Below are 16,902 nucleotides of genomic sequence, written 5' to 3'. Positions count from 1 at the left end.
ATTATATACACAATTTATTCATCACTCAATTTGTAATTTCTAGCAGGTTTATTCGAAATTTGTGTTTAAATAGACTCATGGCTAGTTTGATCGTCAAAATGTTGTCAAACACAAGGAAGATGCCAAAACAGTATTTTTTTTATGAAATCAACAATCGAAATTCAGAAAATAATACCAATGTAATACTAAACAAAAACCACAAAAGACAAAAAAAAAAGAACAAACAACATGTTAACTCTATGTTTTTGTTAGATGCATTTCTATTTTTATCCATCTGATGAGTTGGGCCTTTCTCAACTTATATTTATAGTTCGTTATTATTATATATAACAATACTGTCCCAGGTTAGGGGAGGGTTGGGATCCCGCTAACATGTTTAACCCCGCCACATTCTGTATGAATATGCCTGTGAACATAATTAGGGCTGTTGGGTTTTCTCGTTTGGATTGTTTTACAATAAATTATCATTTCGAAGCCTTTTATAGTTGACTATGTGGTATTGGTTTTGATCATTTCTGAAGGCCCAGAGGCGGATCTATGGGGGGCAGGGGCCCGGGCCGCCCCTTTTTGGGAAAAAAATTGGTTGTTATATAGGAAATCACTGAAGCGTGACTGGAGCGGGCCCCCACTTATGAAAATTTTTAGATATGCCACTGAGGCCGTACGGTAACATATATATATATAGTTGTTAATTTTTGTGTCATTTGGTCTTGTGTGGAGAGTTGTCTCATTGGCAATCATACCACATCTTCTTTATGATCATATGAATACAAAAAATTTGATTATTATTAGATGCCCTTCATGCAATATCTAGCTAGTGTGATTTTTCTCTAGTTTTAAATCTTTACTTATACACAATGTATATACTATTCTGTACGCTATCCGGAAGTCTCGATTTTCGAAGCGAGGATTTCCAACTGGCTAACAGAATGGTTTTGTTTTGGGGCTTTTTCTCATCATTTGTTTACTCCTATATTTATAAAGTGCTTTGCACATCTTCAATGTATGTATAGCATTATAAATATGAGTAACTGTAACAAAAACATGCATTAGAATATAAAATATACGTGTGCATCACACCAACTTCATAGAAAAAAGTAAAACCGATGGACATTTTTTCTCTCGTAGTACAAAGCAAATAATCTTTTATTGCAAATATTTGCATCAGTTTACAGTTAAATATATACTGTTTCAATATTCTTACCATATTTAAGTAGAATGTTCGTATTTCAAATAAAAAATATGTTTTCCTTGAGGATCCCAAAATAAATTACTGTACGATCAGTCTAAAACTGACTGTATTCTAGAAGCGATTTCAGATGTTTTGTCTGTATGACCAGTCGTGATTTTGAAGAAAAAAACCAACGGCAATTTAAAGGTATATACGTGTCTATGTGATATTATGAACTGTCTATGGAACTATAACGTGAAAATTCTTTCATCAGACAATACAAATATATTTCTGATGATTTTTGTAGACGGCAAAATAATTAGAGTTTTGTTCTGTCAGTCTTATTTAAAATCAAATGCCTAAAAAGCAATATATGATTCGCTTGTAGACTTTGTTTTAGTGTGTCGTTGCAGTTATCTGTTTAACTATTACATTTTTAAAGACTATTTACACCGTCTGCCGTTGACCAATTGGTGATAACATACATCAAGCTTGTCTCTTTTAAAATTACAAAAAATATATAGAGAAAGCTTTGTTTAAAAACTTTAGGTATTGAGGAAAGAATTAACGAAATTATACCCCGCCACTTCTATAGTCCATAGTTTTTGGAAAAAAATAAACCACCAAAAAAACTAAATTATATAGGTGAACAGGGGCATCATTTAATAAAGAATATGAGGAAGTTTTATTAATATATGGTAAGTTTTTGAAAGTTGCGTATAGTAAATGGGTACCACCTAATAAGGTAGTGGAAAAGTCCTTATCATGGAAATAGAAAACTGCTGAATTTTCGAAAAATCAAAATAAGAGGTACACAATTGAATTAAATGATAAGGAATCTGAAAAAGATTCATCAAGTTATGACAAGTGTCTGAAGGAAGTTGTGGATACAAAATAGGTACGCCCAATATAAGGCTATGACAAAGTCCGTATTTTAGATATAGAAACATCAAAAATATGTTTACCAAAAATTCGAAATAGAAGGTCCATAAATACATTAATTGATAAAAAATGGAGCAATTTTAGAAAACTTTAACAATTGGGTTTGGAGGTTACGGTTGGAAATACCTGATGGGTGCCCCCATATAATGCAATGTTCAAGTCCGTATCTCATATAAAGAAACCCCATAAAAGATTTTTAATAAAATTCGAAATACATTCCTTTTTTTATATAAATAAGGCCGTTAATTTTCTCGTTTGAATTGTTTTACATTGTCATTTCGGGGCCTGTTATAGCTGACTTTGTGGTATTGTCTTTGCTCATTGTTGAAGGCCGTACGGTGACCTATCTTTGGTCCGAGTACACAGTTATCGTCCTTTGATTTTCGTTGTCCACGAATATAGTCCTTAGTGTCGACAGTGTGTTACTTGCCAATTTTTGTTATACCCCTTCCAAATTTATTTCTCCATGTTTTATGCCTCGTATAGCAAGTTAGGGAGGGGGGGGGGGGGGTGAAATGACATTGTAAAAAAATTTGGGACATAAATATTAATGTAAAGTAGTGATTAGGTCCAGCTGAAAAAGGTAAAAAAAATAGCACTTCGGAAGCTGTCAAAAGATTTCAAGACCCCCTTAACATAAAATTGTCCATATTTTGAGTTAGAGCTGATGAAGTTTTCTATAATTTTGATATAATTTGTCCCAAAAGTAGTACAACACACTGTAAAAATATTATTGAGAAAATGCAGGTGGGATTTTTTTTAATTTTCATTTATTGTCTAAAAGAAATGCACTACGAAATAACTGTGTACTCGGACCTAAGAAATGTCTGTGCTCTTTGGTCTCTTGTGGACGGTTGCCTCATTGGCAATCATACCGCATCTTCTTTTTTATATTATCATTCATGATACGGAATCCGAGAAAAATCCGGCGAAACATGTTGTACCGGTCCAACGGACGAACGGAAAGACGGACTTCATTATCACTATAAACCACCGCTTTACAAAGTGGTGTACAATTGAGTGTGAAAGAGACAGATCTACATCCAAAACAAAGTGAAGGAACTGTGATCAATTATAGGCTACAGTACGGCCTCGAATGTTTGTAAATACATGCATTTTTATATAACAATTAAATCTGAGTGTTTGTACAATTTTAAATATAACGGAGGACATTTCTGAAACTTATTTGAACAACAAACCTTCCCCTTATTTTAGCAACATTCAAACATCCTTATACTTAATGTAGTAAGTCGAGTACACCCTATCAAGCTAAAACATGTTTGATAAGTTTTCAGGACGTGAATTTATTGAAATACATTTGTGTTATTTAGAAAAATGCCACCTTCTAGTGTATCGTAAATACCTTGAAATCACCACTCGAATACAGTGAAATAAAGACTGATCATACAGTTTCAAAATATACAAGCGAGACTGATCGTACAGTGAGAAATTCAAACAAGTGTAATTTTCTTATTTCTGGCTTCAAAGATCTGGCTGAAACTTTTACCATCACTTAAAATATACTTTATTTAGTTAATTAAGTCTGGTGTTTACGTTAATTTGTACAGTAAGGGTGCAAAAAGATTGTTTTTAGGTTCACCGATTGATTTTCCTGAGTGATGCACTAGAAAATCTCTTGATTAAGGCAAATATACGAATAACGAATGTGCTAAATTTAATTATAAACCATTTGTGAATATCGATGTCAGCTGGATTAATCATTAAGCAATGTACAGATGAACATCTCACCGTTTAATTCAGTATATCCATCAAATTTAAAATGTGATCCAAAAAGTTCTCGCTTCGAAAATCGCGACTTCCGGATAGCGTACAGAATAGTATCTACACTGTGTTATAATGGCCTGTGATTTTCAATCATTCAATGGGGCGACAAAAATGCTGATGAGTTTCCCTATTTTGTGTTTTACCGATTTTTAAATATAAGTGTATCTCCTTCAATAAATTCATTACTATCTTAGGAGAACCCATTATCGAAAAACTTCAATAGTAAAAAGTAGCGTATTTGCATTTGTTTTGTTGAGTTAAATGCAAATTACGTTCGGATGACTGGTTGTCTTAGGTTACCATTTAATAAAGCATACATTAAAATATATCACACTAATTTGGCACTGTGACATACGTAGAACAGTGTACACCATTGAATCGAGGTTAGAAATAATACAAGAAGATACTCTAGGACGAAAATACTATCAATAAACTTTTTTTTTAAACACCAGCCACACACACGCAAACTGAAAACAAGGAACCCCACTATTACAACGAGGGTAATGCATTCAATATTATTTATATATATTTATTAACATTAGCTGTCCTACATTCTGTCAATACTATATTTTAGGATTGCAATTGTCATGATTTTCTCTGACAGTTTGTTACTAAATTCACATTGGATGTGTAATGATTGATACACTAGTTGTAAATGGCTTTGAATTAGCTTTCCGTAACTATACAAGTACTCTCAGATCTGTCCTTTTGTTGTATGTTTTGTGTGTTCCTTTTCTCTAGGCGAGCCTTTTTCAACTGTCAGTGAATACTATTGTTTGTTCTTCTGTTGCGTTGTTACACCACCGTCTCATGTTAGGGTAGATTGTGCACCCTCAAACATGTATATAAGACTGGCATTTTGATTTTGACTTTACATTTGAGATCCATATGTTCAGAATAAAGCCGAGTCAATTTGACAGAACTGCTCTGACATTTTAGTACGTTGTGTTTATCTATGGTGAATAAACATATTTGTTTCGATGAAAGTGTGGACTACGTGAAATTTATTTTATATAAATAAAAAGTACTTATTATGACTAACACCGTTTAATATGTTAAAGGTATCAATTTCTTCGCCATTTTGGTCTCTGATGGAGAGTTATATCTCATCGGCAATAATACCACACCTTCTTATCATGTTTTATACAAACAAAATGTATTCACTTCGAAATTGTCTGTTAAAATGATTTGAAATTTCAATAACCAGATATCACCTAATACATGAACTTATTTCTACAGTTAGACATAGATTTCTGCCCTAGAAAAAAACTTTTGTCCTTAAAGACATGCATGAAATATTTGCCACTGGACGTTAATCAAACAACGATAAATCAACCTAACGTCTTTTAGAAATTTCATTATTTCTACTGTACAGTGTCTTCGAATACAAAAATATATCGCCAGTTAAAAAAGAGTTATTGTTAAATGTATTTCCGTTAATAATTAAAGGAGGATTTTGTTTGAAAAAAACTTGTCCAAGCGTTACGAGTTGAAGACGAAAACAAAATTTTAAATGACATTCATAACAAAATGTGACAATTTATCATTTCACAGATGTTTGACAGACGATAAATATAAAATTTACTGATTATATGGTAAATTAAATAACAGGTATGGTCATGGTGTCAAAAGATAAATATGTTCTTTCATAAATGTTAAATGCATTTTTTTCTTTAGTTCTGTTTGAACTTGAGTAAGAATAATTGATATTTTTATAGTTTATATGCACTACTGTGTTTAACACCAGCAGGTAAAAAGGTCTTATGCAATGGACATACATGTATATGCGCATAAAATCCATTGGTACTGGAATAGAAAAAAAGGAATTTTATTCCCACCCACTTTTCAGACAAATAATAAAATAAAGTACATTGTATTTGCCTTATAAAATCATGAAAATTCGTAAAGTGGAGCTGCTGCAAAAATTCATAAAAATTTATTTCATTAAAAAAAGATAATCGTAACGTAGACCCCATTTAGAATTTCTTGTAAAACTTTGAAGATTTATGCCTGACACGGCGCTTTTTGGAACATATGACTGACTTCTACCAGGCTGGCCTATTTGAGAAGGACATTTAAGCTAAATATCGCCAATTACCAACGGCCAATATATCTTTCGGATGTTTTTACATGGACTTTACAAAAAATAACAAAATATTTTGGTTCATGAAAATAAACTTCAGTTTAATACACAAGACCATGTACCCCATATGACCTTATACCAGATATTGATAGAAAATAGAACCAAAAAGGCACATCAAAGAGCAGATATTTTCTATGGATATAATTCTAAACTCTTATAATCTGTTAAAATTGTTAGTTTAGCTTTTTATGTTGCCTTATTTAAATAACCTTACGAGTTCATACTGTGTTTAAAAGACTAATCTGCCATTGGAATAACGGTATGGGTATTACGATAATCTTAATGACAAACAATAACTATATATGTATTGTCTTTCTATATAAAACAAACATTCCAGGGTATAACACAATGAAGATATATGTCACAAACAAACAATATACACCATTTCTACCTATTGTTTATTATTCATCGTTGTTACAGTTAAAACTTTAATTACAAAATTTAAAAGGCATTCCAGCAGGGAAGGTCGTAAGCGGTAAACTATATGTTTTCGCGCGGAAAGCAAAAGCGGAGTAGGGTCATGTTCCCCCTCTAACAGAAAGTTGGTGGTTCAAAAAAGTATAAAAATCGAATAAATTTAAGTCTGCAGTGTTATTCATTCAAAAATATGACATTATATTGAAAGTATAACTGATAAATGAAATTTATTCTGAAGAACGACTGGTAGACATATAAGACGGTATAATCTCTATATCAACAAATTAAGTACTAGTACTTTGAGTTTATTTTCAGTAGCTGCAATCACTTCGATACGGTATTTTCCAGTAGAATTTGTTTTATAGACTGTATAATAACGATAGTTTAACACTTAAACATAGAGTGAATTTTGATATTTAGTATGTGTTTTGGTCATTAATTGTCTTATTGATAAAATAAAAACGAGTAACGGAGAAAAGCTCGAGTTGGGTAATGATAAAATCTCACGACTTGTCTAATGTCAGGCAATACACAACATACTAGTTTTTTTCGTTGTTTTCTAATGATATATTTTGTCACTAACAATAAAATATGGACGGCAGATTTCCGATATAGGTCTGTTGACTTCAGTCAAAAAAATTTCAACCCTGGTTTCATTTGAACTTACATATATGGTATCACGGAAAGTCGCCTGTTGATGTCATTTTATTTTAATGTGTTGTAGGATCTTGGCGTTTTTCCATTCACTCACTTCCTTTTATTTGTATACAACATCAAAGCTAAGAAAGGAATACAACTCTCAAGTTTATACAGCCAATAAAACACCAATAGATGCATCCTGATCTGTGGTTTAAAAAGGATATAATCTTTGTCCATTGATATTGACACATTGATTCTTTATCAATGATTCCATCATTAACCATCATTTATTGGAGTTCGATTTCCGTTGTAAATTATTTGCTAGAACTAAAGAGTTTTCTTCGGATAACATACTACAACTGATTGTTAATTAAGATATAAGTAATCTTCGTCAAACCATTAAAATATGTCGTGATCTATAGGGAATGACCTATGCTTAGCAATGCTAGCTCGAGGTTAATGGATGGATGGTATGCTACAATTTGTTTAATTACAAAATGAGACACCTGCAGTCACCGTGGAAACAGAAAAATATTGATTCCAGGTATTGAGTGTACAATTATAGTCTACCTATATATCATAAAGTGTAAGACACATTCAATATTGTCAATAGACATAATTGTTTACTATTGAAAAAAAACCACAGATAATGAAGTGGTTCAGGAAACTCTATTATATGAAATCAGTCAGCCAACGACAAATTATTGAAATATTGAAATAAGCTACATATATAGTACAGATCTATATAGTTACAATATAAAAGATTCAATGTCAGATATTGTTTTCTATCTATTATAGATACATCAAGGATTTGTATAGTTCCTTTGGTACTTTAAGTTAGTACATGAAATAAATTTCGATTTTAATGTTTTCTACAGATTCCCCACAAATACAATAGTCCGCGGACGTACATTTACAATCTGATTTCTAATATATACAACGGTGTATACTACAAAGCAATCCCAATCATATCTGAGGGGGTTCAAAATTACCCTTGCTAAAATAAAATTTCCAAAAAGGACTTTATATTTTTAGCAACATGATCAACCAAATTCACGTTGCTTCTTGTTTCGTTTTCAACTCCCCCAGTATAATGTATTAAAGAGGGAGTGTATAGTTCAAAAAGAAACAAATGGTCCGTTGTTCGTGTTAATTCTAAATGACTTGTTCGGTTATAATATGGTTACGCAACGAATAAATATATATTCTTTATATGTTTTGTAACAAGGAAATGGAACAATTCTTAATTTAAAAGACGGTTTCATATTACAAACATATTACAAATATACCCTTCATGCCCGGTTAGTTATTGAAAACCGGTTGATTGCAAGTAAAAAATAACTTACCGTTATAGAGAATAATAATGGTAAAATCCATATACTTTTAAAACAAATATTTTCTGTCATGTTTTCCTTTTTAAAAACTAACAACTAAAAAATGTGTAAATACACCACTTAAAATAAATTAATCCGTTGTCATTCGAAATTTAATCTAACAAGACTGTCCACTTATTTTTCGAATGTTTAAAATTATCTTCATCACAATTTATTCCTTTAAACAAACTTCATGTTTTTTTATGTCCATATATCATTTCATGGAGGTCGCCATCTTGTTACTACGAAAGCTTCCGAGGTTGAGTTACAAAACGTTTGTTGTTGCGAAGCGCTACATGTATTCAGTCATCTGTGAACCAATGTCACACTGAGAGGATCAGACGGGAAAATCGTCACACTGGTTGAACCGCCAGGTATTTTAAAGTAGAAAATTAATAGGTTTTAAACTCAATATTTGTCATACGTGCTGAGTGTATTGGAAATTCAGTGAAAGTGATAATTAAATGTCAGGATCAATTAACACATCAAACCATTTTACATATTTACATTTCCATATAAATAAAAACGATCTTTAAACGAAATTGCATTGGAAAAATGATACTAGTATAGGCGCGTCTTATGTAAAATTTTGCACCAGAGTTTATTTACACTTTCCTATTTACTGAACGACTTCTCTGAGTGTCAAAATGCACACACCAGCGATGAGATGACACATCATGTAACATTTTCAAAACACAAACAAGACAAGACAACACGATGAACAAGACGAGCTTGCTTATATGCCGTGTTCTTTGATACCACAACCGCGACATATCAGAAAACGGGAGCGCTGAGATGTTTGATTTTAATCAGACTGTTAAACCGCTTACTGTTTATTTTGTTTGGAAAATGGTATTTCTTTTCTGTTTCCTTTCTCGGCCTTTGAAACTTAAAAGATTTTGAACTAGATAGATCGTATGATCAACAATTAGACTGAACCTTAAATGGCGAATTTTCTATCTTGTAAAAAATGCTGGTGATATTTCCCTCTACCAAAACTGTCCTTATATATACTTGTGTTATACAAAAATGTTTCAAAGTCTAAGACGATATTTCACTACAGCAAAGACTGCAATAAAAAGATAATAGTATAACATCATATTTTGAGCACACATTGCACAAAGGGCAATCTAATAAACTGATTTTTCTATTTTTGACGTAAGTCCCAGTATAGATCTCAATCTTTATAAAAATCCAGATTACTCAAAAGATGCATGGTATTGCTTAATCAAGTTACCAAAAACAATATAAATGGAAACAAGTGCAGTCGATCAACATCAATGTAAACAATTTACCACAGGCAACAACTTTACACAGACACTTAAAATGTATACAATTAATCATACAATTCACCACAGACAGCTTTAAATGTAAACGACTTACCACAGACAGTATTCGACAATCGATTGATTCGACATATTTTATTTTGTAGTATAATTATCTTGTCAACTGTACTCGATCGTATCAGTTTGTCGATTCAATCAATTGTTGTACCAAATTATCATACTTCATTCATGTCAGGATATATCAACTCAGTCAACTGTGCTTTTATTATGATAAATTTTATTATTTTTCTAACTCTGCACGATCGTATCTATCGTATTCAATCGTTACGATTGTGCCACAGTTGATCAATATAATCAACTAAGTCAACTCTATTCTTTTTCAAACCCTATACGATCGTATCGATCGTATTCAATCGTTACGATTGTGTCACAGTTGATCAATATAATCAACTCAGTCAACTCTATGTTCATATTTTAAACGTTGCACGATCGTATCGATCGTATTCAATCGTTACGATTGTGCCACAGTTGATCAATTTAATCAACTCTGTCAACTCTATTTTTTCACATTTTAAACATTGCACGATCGTATCGATCGTATTCAATCGTTACGATTGTGCCACAGTTGATCAATATAATCAACTCAGTCAACTCTAATTTTTTTTACATTTTAAATGTTGCACAATCGTATCGATCGTATTCAATCGTTACGATTGTGCCATAGTTGATCAATATAATCAACTCAGTCAACTCTATTTTTTTTTACATTTTAAATGTTGCACAATCGTATCGATCGTATTCAATCGTTACGATTGTGCCACAGTTGATCAATATAATCAACTCAGTCAACTCTATTTTTTTTTATATTTTAAACGTTGCACGATCGTATCGATCGTATCCAATCGTTACGATTGTGTCACAGGATCAAATCAGTCAACTCTATTTTTTTTTACATTTTAAACCTTGCACGATCGTATCGATAGTATTCTATCGTTACGATTGTGCCACAGTTGATCAATATAATCAACTCAGTCAACTCTATTTTTTTTTTACATTTTAAATGTTGCACAATCGTATCGATCGTATTCAATCGTTACGATTGTGCGATAGTTGATCAATTTAATCAACTCTGTCAACTCTATTTTTTTTATATTTTAAACGTTGCCCGATCGTATCGATCGTATTCAATCGTTACGATTGTGCCACAGTTGATCAATTTATTCAACATAGTCAACGCTATTTTTACATTTTAAACATTGCACGATCGTATCGATCGTATTCAATCGTTACGATTGTGCCACAGTTGATCAATTTAATCAACTCAGTCAACTCTATTTTTTTTATATTTTAAACGTTGCACGATCGTATCGATTGTGTTCAATCGTTACGATTGTACAACAGTTAATCTATTCAATCAACTCAGTCAACTCTTTTTTTCATATTTTAAACATTGCACGATCGTATCAATCGTATTCAATCGTTACGATTGTGTCACAGTTGATCAATATAATCAACTCAGTCAACTCTATGTTCATATTTTAAACGTTGCACGATCGTATCGATCGTATTCAATCGTTACGATTGTGCCACAGTTGATCAATTTAATCAACTCTGTCAACTCTATTTTTTCACATTTTAAACATTGCACGATCGTATCGATCGTATTCAATTGTTACGATTGTGCCACAGTTGATCAATATAATCAACTCAGTCAACTCTATTTTTTTTTACATTTTAAATGTTGCACAATCGTATCGATCGTATTCAATCGTTACGATTGTGCCATAGTTGATCAATATAATCAACTCAGTCAACTCTATTTTTTTTTACATTTTAAATGTTGCACAATCGTATCGATCGTATTCAATCGTTACGATTGTGCCACAGTTGATCAATATAATCAACTCAGTCAACTCTATTTTTTTTATATTTTAAACGTTGCACGATCGTATCGATCGTATCCAATCGTTACGATTGTGTCACAGGATCAAATCAGTCAACTCTATTTTTTTTTACATTTTAAACCTTGCACGATCGTATCGATAGTATTCTATCGTTACGATTGTGCCACAGTTGATCAATATAATCAACTCAGTCAACTCTATTTTTTTTTTACATTTTAAATGTTGCACAATCGTATCGATCGTATTCAATCGTTACGATTGTGCGATAGTTGATCAATTTAATCAACTCTGTCAACTCTATTTTTTTATATTTTAAACGTTGCCCGATCGTATCGATCGTATTCAATCGTTACGATTGTGCCACAGTTGATCAATTTATTCAACATAGTCAACGCTATTTTTACATTTTAAACATTGCACGATCGTATCGATCGTATTCAATCGTTACGTACGATTGTGCCACAGTTGATCAATTTAATCAACTCAGTCAACTCTTTTTTTCATATTTTAAACATTGCACGATCGTATCAATCGTATTCAATCGTTACGATTGTGCCACAGTTGATCAATTTAATCAACTCAGTCAACTCTATTTTTTTTATATTTTAAACGTTGCACGATCGTATCCAATCGTTACGATTGTGTCACATTTGATCAATTTAATCAACTCTATATCTTTTTACATTTTAAACGTTGCACGATCGTATCGATCGTATTCAATCGTTACGATTGTGCCACAGTTGACCAATTTAATCAACTCAGTCAACTCTATTTTGTTAACGTTTAAAACGTTGCACGATCGTATCGATCGTATTCAATCGTGACGATTGTGCCACAGTTGATCAATATAATCAACTCAGTGAACTCTATTTTCATATTTTAAACATGGCACGATCGTATCTATCGTATTCAATCATTACGATTGTTCCACAGTTGATCAATTTAATCAACTCAGCCATCTCTATTAAAATTATAAACTGATCACGAAAGTATAAATCGTATTCATTCAATACGATTATGCCACAGTTGATAAATATGGTCAACTCTGTATTTTAATAGATGTTCTTATAACCTTAGTCTAATACAATAACATACGCATGCGGCGCTAGCCGGCGTATTGACACAGACTACGGTGATATAAGGCATATTTACACAGCCTACGGCGCAAGAAGGCATATTGAATACAGTGTTACTTTAACTCTAATCTAAACCTTAACCTAAGTCTCATACAATAACATAGCCTACGGTACATACATAGCCTACGACACAAAAAGGCATATAACCCTAACCTAAGTATGACACAATAAAATAGCCTATGGCACTAGGTGTTATAATGTGTAATTTTCAATTCTCAGTACATGTGTTTTTCAGTTTTGTAATCTCAGTGCGTCTTTAGGAAATCTCAGCGTGTAATTTTTTATTCTCAGTGTGTAGTTTTTTATTCTCAGTGTGTAATATTTAATTATCATTGTGTTTTTTCAAGTTTTTAAATCTCAGTGTGCTTTGTTGTAATTCTCAGTATGTGAATTGTTCAAAAATAGTTTAAACATAGTTTTGACGAGAACGGCTTGCCATAAACATACGCATACGGCGCTGGATGCGTATTGACATGTAGCCTACGGCGTCAGAATGCATATTTAAGACAGTCTTACTATTACTCTAACTTTAACCCTAACCTAAGTCTGATACAATAACATAGCCTACGGCGGTAGGCGGCATATTGGCACAATCTACGGCTCTAGAAGCCGTATGTATTAAAGTTTTACTGTCACCCTTACTCTAACCCTAACCTTATTCTGACACAATAACATAGACTTCTGTGCCGGTCGATTTATTGTCAGAGACTACGGTGCTAGAATTAAGGCACATCAACACAGTCTACGACGCTAGATGGTTTATATTTGATACATTCTTACTATAACCCCAACTCTAACCCCAACCTGAGTATGACACAATAAAATAGTATACGCCCCTAAGTGTCATATTTACACAGCCTACGGCGCTAGAAGGCATATTTATTACAGTCTTACTATAACCCTAAATCTAACCCTAACCTAGGTCCAACACAATAGCATAGCCTACGGTACCGCTCGGTGACATATAAACACAGTCTATGGCGGTAGAAGGCATATTTAATAGTCTTACTATAATCTTACTTTAACCATAACCTACGTCTGATACAATAACATAGCCTACGGCGCTAGGCGGCATATTGACACAGCCTACGGCGCTAAAAGTCGTATGTATTACAGTCTTACTGTCACCCAAACTCCAACCTGGGAACAGTATACAGTAATATATATGTTCCTACTCCAACCCTAACCTGAGTCTGACACAACAACACTGATAGACTTCGGTGCTAATCGATAAATTGACACAGCCTACGGCGATAGAAGGCACATAAACAAAGTCTACGACGCTAGATGCATGGCTTATATTTAATACAGCTATAAAAAATGTATATGCGCAATTAAGCCAGCATATATTTACATACTACAGCACAAGCAGGAACATTGGAGTCTCTTTCCTCTAATATTCATTTAATAATAATTCAAAAAAAAAATCATGTTTGTTTACTCACTTCAGTTTCTTCATTTTAATGATATAGCTACTACAATACACATTTTTGTCACATTCATATTTTTATCTCATAAAACTGTTGCTATAAAACTTCTTCAAACTTGAATTAATGTTAAAAATGTTTTATCAGTGTTAAAAGTCTTTGAAACAGCAAATTCCTATGCTTCAACTTTTGTATATTTTTCAATTGTGTGTACAATTTATGTTCACTATATTAATATCTCCGCACCCATTCTGACATATATTATTTTCATAGAGTTTATCTCCATCAGTGCTGAAGTGGGAAATACAGTAATACAAATTATTTTGTTAAATCTTTATTAATAAAATTTATTAAGTAGTTACCATTAACAAATTGAGTTAATTGATTCCATATATGGCGTTCAATCGAGTCTTCCGGCATGAAAACACATTGAGTTGATTGATTCGACATTTGACGTTCAATCGTTATCGATCGTATCGATCGTTACGATCGAGTCTTCATCAAAATACATTGAGTTGATTGATTCGACATATGACGTTCAATCGTTATCGATCGTATCGATCGTTACGATCGAGTCTTCATCAAAACACATTGAGTTGATTGATTCGACATTTGACGTTCAATCGTTATCGATCGTATCGATCGTTACGATCTAGTCTTTATCAAAATACATTGAGTTGATTGATTCGACATATGACGTTCAATCGTTATCGATCGTTATGATCGAGTCTTTGTCATAACACGTATGTATTGATTTAAGTTGATTGAATCGACAAACAATGTTCAATCGTTATCGATCGTATCAATCGTTACGATCGAGTATCCATCATTAATAAATTGAGTTGATTGAATCTACAAACAATGTTCAATCGTTATCGATCGTATCTATCATTAAAGATTTGTTGAATAAATCGATCGTTAATGTGTCTATTCAATTCATTCTTTTTAATTGAATTGAACTAAAACCTAAAGGAAAAATCAACTCTTGTCGAATCAATCGATTGTCGAATACTGTACCTTAATGCATGCAGGCAACATCAATGTAAACAATTTACCACAGGCAACTTAAAATGTAATCAACTTGCCACAGGCAACTTTAAATGTATATGATTTACCGCATGCAGGCAACATCAATGTAAACAATTTACCACAGGTAACTTAAAATGTATACAATTTCCCCAAGACTACCTCGATGTAAACAACTTTAAAGGTATACAATGTACCGCAGACAACATCAATGTAAATACTTTTGCATAGGCAACTTAAAATGTAAACGACTTACCACAGACAACTTAGAAAATATACAATTTACCGCAGACAACATCAATGTAATAATTTACCACAGGCAACTTAAAATGTAAACAACTTACCACAATAAACTTTAAATTTATATAATTTACCGCATGCAGGCAACATCTATGTAAACAATATTTACCAAAGGTAACTTAAAATGTATACAATTTACAAAAAAAAAATACCTCAAGGAAAACAACTTACCATATACAGACAACTGAAAAGGTGTATAATTTACCGCAGACAACATCAATGTAAATAATTTGGCATAGGCAACTTGAATTGTAAACAACTTACCATTGGCGACTTTTTAAAATGTTTACAATTTACTGCAGGCAACACCAATGTCAGTACTTTACCTGCGGCAACGTAAATGACACAGAGGATGCAAAGAGAAGTTAGAATGAACATCATTAATCATATCTTATACAAACATTTACGGCAGGCGACAATACTAGAACAACTATTGTATATGTGTAATATGTAGTCAACTCTCATAGCTAGGACAAGGACAGTAAAAGTTAAACATTGAACATGATGAATTGTAAAAAAGATATAACGTATTAGGAAAATGGCTTTCGATGTTCTTTTTTGTGTATTTTCAATTTGTTTTTTTCAAGAATTTTTTACATGTTTTTGAAAATATCAACATTTTTTAACAACTTCATAGCTTGTTGCGTTGGCTTTCTTGTATTCTTAGCGTCTGCACCAAACTCCATACAGCGTTATCGTTCGGGTCATACTTCCCTTTCTCTACAAAAGAAGCGTAGCCAGATGTCACCACTGTTTCGGAGTTTGCGTCTGCACTTTAACTATAAATATTTTGATATGAGCGTCACTGATGAGTCTTATGTAGACGAAAAACGCGTCTTGCGTACTAACATTATAATCCTGGTACCTTTGATAACTATTTAACATAAAATTCTTGAAATATCCTGGTAAACTTGCAAATTTTCTTTTCGCCTGGTGCCCCCATGATATTTACGCTATGTTACTAAAAATAGTAACATAGCGTCAATATAATGTCCAAAAATAGTAATATCGAGTCAATATCGTTTTCGCTATGATCTACATATGTAATATGAAAAGACTTTCACTCCGTCAATGACTTATATATGGACCTGTGAGGTTATATTGAACCTCAGACTTCGTCCTCGGTCAATATAATCTGAACATGTCCATATATAACGTATTGACCTCGTCAAAAGTTCATAATTGATAAACATGCGTTAAAGAAAAGAGCATACTGTCGATACTGTCTGAAAAAATGTCAACATAAATACAAAATTGTACTGTAAAATGAGCAAAAGATACAGTTTAGTGGGTTTTTAAATTCTTGGATTTAAGTTTTCTAAAAAAAAAAAAAAAAAAAAAAAAAACCAGAGT

General features: G+C 32.5%; 1 protein-coding gene across 8 annotated transcripts in view; it reads right to left on the bottom strand.

Annotated features, from left to right (window-relative positions):
* Positions 1-8,783, bottom strand: part of LOC143079160 (uncharacterized) — an 86,541-nt gene extending 77,758 nt beyond the window's left edge. For all 8 annotated transcript variants that reach the window (XM_076254380.1, XM_076254382.1, XM_076254381.1 and 5 more), the window contains exon 1: positions 8,444-8,783. In XM_076254380.1, coding sequence (XP_076110495.1) covers positions 8,444-8,503 — 60 coding nt within the window. In that variant the 5' untranslated portion in view covers positions 8,504-8,783. The remainder of the gene's footprint in view (positions 1-8,443) is intronic.
* Between the last annotated feature and the right edge of the window lie 8,119 nt (positions 8,784-16,902).

Source organism: Mytilus galloprovincialis, chromosome 6, assembly GCF_965363235.1.
Source record: "Mytilus galloprovincialis chromosome 6, xbMytGall1.hap1.1, whole genome shotgun sequence".
NCBI classification, from domain to species: Eukaryota; Metazoa; Mollusca; class Bivalvia; order Mytilida; family Mytilidae; genus Mytilus; species Mytilus galloprovincialis.
This window is presented reverse-complemented; position numbering and strand designations above follow the sequence as displayed.